The sequence below is a fragment of the Hyperoodon ampullatus genome (assembly GCF_949752795.1).
Source record: "Hyperoodon ampullatus genome assembly, chromosome: 5".
NCBI classification, from domain to species: Eukaryota; Metazoa; Chordata; class Mammalia; order Artiodactyla; family Ziphiidae; genus Hyperoodon; species Hyperoodon ampullatus.
Genome location: NC_136918.1, coordinates 134,473,091 through 134,478,405, shown reverse-complemented (window position 1 = coordinate 134,478,405; position 5,315 = coordinate 134,473,091). Strand labels below are relative to the sequence as shown.

Here is a 5,315-nt window from a genome sequence, read left to right as displayed (position 1 = left end):
GCAGAAAGAATTTGGCTTAATTTCTGATCAGGCATTTCAGCTTTGATGCTGGGCTTAGTTAAAAAGGGCAGAATGGAAACTGCTTGAAGAAGTCTTTTGCAACATCTCCATAAATAAAGAGGCTAGTTTAGGTCTTGAGGATTAATTTGCTACTCTGTTTTCACATCTTATATTTGGTAGGAGAAGCTGGACCCTGCTTGAAAACAATATTTCCCTACAACTAAAAGTTGCTCGATAAAAGTGAGTCTGTGTGTTAGAAAAACATGACATTTTTCAATCTGTGGTTTCTTGAGCCTCCTTCAGTGGAGGTGGTGATCTTCTTATTGATATTTATGAGCGTGCAGAAGAGGGAAGGGGCAGTGAGCTAGCAAGAAAGTGCCTTCTGGAGGAAATACATTTTCCCAATAGATGCGCTGTATGCCGTGGTGAGAAAAAGCTCTTCCTAACCATCACCTCGTTCTTAGCAAGTTCATAATGTGTGCTTGGGTGGCAGAAAGAAAAGTCCTTCTGGCTGGCTTCCTTTATGGCCTATGAGGTCTAGCTAGCAGGCTAAGACTCTGAGTATTGACTGCCAGCTTGGACCCAGCCTCACCTGCCTATCTGGGAAGTCAGCAAAGACTAGATGGGTGACCTTGAACCAGACGGGCAACATGGAAGCACTGTTGTTAATAATCTGAACTTTAGTAAAGTGAAGTACTTCCCATACTTGGGGTGGAGCCTCTTTCTTGATGGGGACACCTACCTTCTAAGTTATACATTTTACAAGGTTGTATTTTCATACCTGGTGTAATCAGTTTCCCTTGGAGGAGAACACCTCTAAATAGACCATCACTACAGGCTACAGAAATCTCACAGTGCATTTAATCTGCTCTCTGTTTACTGATTGATTGCTCACCTGGCCTCCCGCACATATAACAACATAATTTCTCAGGGCCTTGTGTATGTTCCCCTTAGGTTCTGTTCACTCTCGTCCCTGGGATCACAAATTGGTGGTTGGCTGGATGCAGGGAACATTTCTGGCGTTGAGCCACATGTTTCTTTTCATCGTGCTTCTGAAGCCCGGTGAACCTTTCTCAAGGAGCCTGTCTTACATCCTCTCTGCTTTCCCAACCGCTTCCAAGACCAGCCTAAACTTGTTCCTTCTGCAGAAAGCCTGCCTGCAGATTTCAAAAAGCAGCTCCTTGCTCTACAGCATACATGTCTACACTTAAATATTGTGCCTGCAGAATATGCTACCCTCCCATAGACATATGTTCAGAGGTCTAACTTTGCATTTGGGGCACCGTATATAATTGCCTTTTATTCTACAGGACTGCTGAATGCCCTCTGATGCTATTTTTCGGGATATCAATTCCTTGTAAGGAGGGGGTCTGCTAATCTTGCTTGGCACATGGGCCAATAAGGTGCTACATGCAGGCAGATAACTTAAATACTTTGATGATACTCAAAATAGCCCTGCATATTCTTGTGAAATTCACTCGTTATCTTTAGCGGTTCTGGAAAGCATGATAGGTTGTGATTTTTCTCAGTTAAATAAAAAAATCACATGTAGTGTTACCTTTCCTATAAGGCACTGGTACTTGCTCCAGTTTATAAGTAGAGACAGGAGGGAGACCACCCATCCCTTTTCTGCCCTATAGCTTTCTGCTTCTTTTAGAGATGGTTTTCAAAATGAGCATGGCATCTAGGTGATATAGTCGGGACTACTGGAGGAATTGTTTATTTCTAATATCCTAGAAATATTTTTTTTCAGGGGCGACCTGATTTGGTTTTGATTTAGTTGTTCATTTTCTTTCTGTCCATTGTCAAGATGCAAGGTAAGCAAAGACAGCTGTTAAATACACAGAAGGCCACAATTCAAATTTAGTTATAATAGAAGCCTGTGAGTTTTCTGATGGCAGAGTCAGGAAGAATGAGAAATTCTTCCCCGAAATGGGTTGGTGCATAGCACTACTTTCCCTCAAGTCCTCTCCTGCCCTTCCTCTTGAGTAAATAGACACTTAGCCGGGATGGTAGGCAAGGCAATTCCATCTGGCCGGCACTCCTCCCCACCAATCCCTTCTGTGTTCCCAAAGTGAATGCTCATTTTTCCTAAATGTATACATGCTTCACATTAACCAATGTGGATGAAATTGAGTAAATCACCTTATCTGGCCTTTCTTTAATTTCCCACAGGTTAAAGGGGACACTATCTCTCCCCTACGATCCCCCTACCTTTAAATGTGGTTGTATTTCATTAATAACTATGAATATTTAAATATTGCATGTGAGCAAGTCCACATTCCAAATTCTTTGTAACATCATCAGACAGAAGGGTTTTCTTCACTTGTTAGAATAAAATGATGTCCAAGGTCATAATTTCCTGGGAGACAACTCCAACCTGATTTAAATGATGGGGGGAAAGTTCATGGCCGTGAGATATTGTTTAAGCTTCTGTCCACTAAGACAGAAAAAGGTAGATTTCTGAGAAATTTGATGAGATAGAAAATAATTTTATCATAAATGTATTTCATAGCCCATTTTTCAAACTGTAGTGTAAAAAGACCCTCCCTCCCGCCCCCAGCTCGGCTAAGAACTAATTCCTGGAATTCCTCCCTCCCTCCTCTCACTCACCCACCCACTCACCTGCGATGCCTGAATTTGACCTACAGTTGACTCCATTGGATTACGTTACAAATCAGGAAGACAGGTTGAAAATTCTGGCCCGCGTCATTTAATGATTACCCTTCATCCTGAGGTTCTGGATCCACCAGGGCACCTTACACTTTTATGAACAAACAAATCAGGCGGAAAATATAAGGTTTTTACACGTTTATTTTGTTGATTCTTCACAGCGCAACGAAACAAAGTTAGAGAAAAAAATAAAATGCCAGTTAAATTCGGCTACTACCAACAACCAAAAACCTTAAACATAAAATCCAAAGCAAGCTTCTGAAAGACCATAAAATCATCTTGGGTGGAGTAATTTGTTAACGCCTGTAACAAATCAATGTACTGATAGTTCTTCAATCGCACAGCGGCCAGATGACCCGCCCCACGCGCTGGTCCAAGACCCCGCACGTGAAGGGACAGCGCAGAAAACGCCATCCCGCCGTCGCCCCCGCAGCGGGGCCCCTCCGAGCAGCCTGCTGTGTGAGGCTCCCGGTCCCCCTCCGTGTCTTTTAACGAGGCAGAACGTTAATTAGACATCGTGCTTTCTGACAGGACGGCAACGGCGAAACGCATTGTTACCTAATTTTTTAGGACACCGGGAACCCCTTCTGCGGGGGAAAGGTGGTTGTTTTTAAGCAAGCTCAAATGTTGGTTACGCTACCTTTGGGGAAGGGGGACAAAACGATGAATCTTGAGTTCTAAACTGCCCTTCTAAGAAGACCCCAGGATTTCAAAGCGAATAATCGCAACAAAACACACGGTTATGCGATTACCAAAAGCTGCACTGTAATCGTCGGGGTACGAAAGCGGACTTCCCAACCCAGCACACCCATCGACCCGGGAACTGTCATCGCCCCCTCCCGTGGCACCGCGATGCCAACCGTCCAGCCGCAGAGGGTCGGTCCGTCTGCTACGCCCGAGACCTTCTGCACCGACTAAGTGGTCTCTCTCGGCTTTCTGGGGTCGAGCAGCCACCTCTAACAGGGGCTGTTTGCTGGGAACAAGGGCGCCTATGACCTCTGGCCGAGGAGAAGAAAACACCGCCACTTCTCCCCCGCCCCCGCCCTCCGAGTGCAGCCTCTTGGTCCCCTCGGGCCTGGCCTGCCGCCGCACCCTGGGCTAGCCTGGCGCCCTGAAGTCCACATCACCCCCTGCGAAGCGCACGACTCCAGGAGCCGGGAGAGACAAGCGCTGGGTGACAGTGGCAGTGAGAATGCGCACTTGCTGCGCAAAGCAGCTGGAATCCACCCAGAACCCCAAACAGCCCCGACGCTCTATCGAACATCCGCTCGGGTCACTTTAATTTCCCCGGGGTGGGGGCGGGGAGGGGACGCCCAACAGTCCCTTTCTCTGGGCGAGAAAGTTCGAAATGCCCTCTTTGCTCGGCCCTGCTCTCGCGGGGCGCAGGGCGCGGGGACGCGCAGAAGCTGGGCGGCGGGAGGCCAGGCCGAGGTCGCGCCCCGGGCCCGGGCCAGCCCTCACTTGGAGAACTGCGCCTGCACCGCGGCCAGGCCCAGGCCTGCCGGGACGAGGTGCGGGAACTTGCAGACGGCGCAGGTGCAAAGGCCGGGGCTGCCCGCGCCGCCGCCCGGGCCGCCGCCGGGGAGCGCAAACTGGCCGCACGGCGGCTCATCGAGCGCCAGCGACAGGTACTTGGCCGGGCGCAGCGCGTCGGGCGGCCCCACGGCGCCGGGCGCCAGCAGCACCGAGCCCGGAGCTGCGGCGAGCAGAGGCAGGCCGGCCAGCAGCAGGCGCGGTGCAGCGGGTCCCGCGCCCTCGCCGAGCGCGCGGCGCAGCTCCTGCAGCGAACTGCCCAGCAGCAGGATGTAGTTGCGGGCGAGCAGCAGCGTGGCGATCTTGGAGAGCTTGCGGCCCGGTGCACCCTGGCAGTGCGCCGCCGAGTAGGGCAGGATGACCTCGCGCAGCGCGTCCATGGCCAGGTTCAGGTCCTGCATGCGCTTCCGCTCTCGGCTGTTGATCTTGCGCCGCAGCTGCTGTTGCTGCTCCTCCTTGGCGTCTGCCCGGGAGCCGCCGCCCGCGTGCGCGCCCGGCCCGGATCCCGTGCCCGGCGGCTCGGCGGGCGCCTCCGGCTTCTCGCGCGCCGCCTTGGGGAGAAGGGGGGCCGTCGTGGAGGAGGAGGAGGAGGAAGTGGCGGAAGAGGAGGAGGAAGGCGGCTGCCGGTAGCCCACGAGCTCATAGAGGGAGGCCCCGAGCTGCACGTCTCCCGGCCGCTGTGGCCGCAGCATGGTCGCAGGGGCCACGTTCACGCGCGCCTGGGAAACCGCATAATACATCTGGGGGACGGTGGGGAGGGCCGAAGCGCCCTTCAGGAACGCCCCGGGGTGGACCTTTCAGCAGGCCGCCCCTCCCCGCAGACCTGCGCGCGGGGAGCGGATGGCAGGGCAGTAGCCCGCGCCCAACCCCTTTAAACCCGGCTTGGGAACCTGAGGGGTCGCGGGCTGCTGGGCGCAGCCAATGGGGGCGCGAGGTCCGGCGCAGGCGCGTGCTCATTGGCCACCCGCTCCTCAGGCCGGCGCGGAGGTACCGCTGGCACCGCTTAAGGACGTTATTGTGAGCGCCCCATGGAGAATCACAGGACAGGCCTCCGGGAGGGAGGGAAGGAGGGAGGGACGCGCCTTTTCGGGTGGAGTGCGGCTGTTCTT

The 5,315-nt window shown here is 52.8% G+C and overlaps 1 protein-coding gene across 1 annotated transcript; it reads right to left on the bottom strand.

The window, feature by feature from the left end:
• Positions 1–4,130: 4,130 nt before the first annotated feature.
• OLIG1 (oligodendrocyte transcription factor 1) lies at positions 4,131–4,946 on the bottom strand (the record flags this gene model as incomplete). Its single annotated transcript, XM_079704807.1, has 1 exon — positions 4,131–4,946. One exon carries the CDS (start codon positions 4,944–4,946, stop codon positions 4,131–4,133), a length of 816 nt encoding a protein of 271 aa, XP_079560933.1.
• Positions 4,947–5,315: the final 369 nt, after the last annotated feature.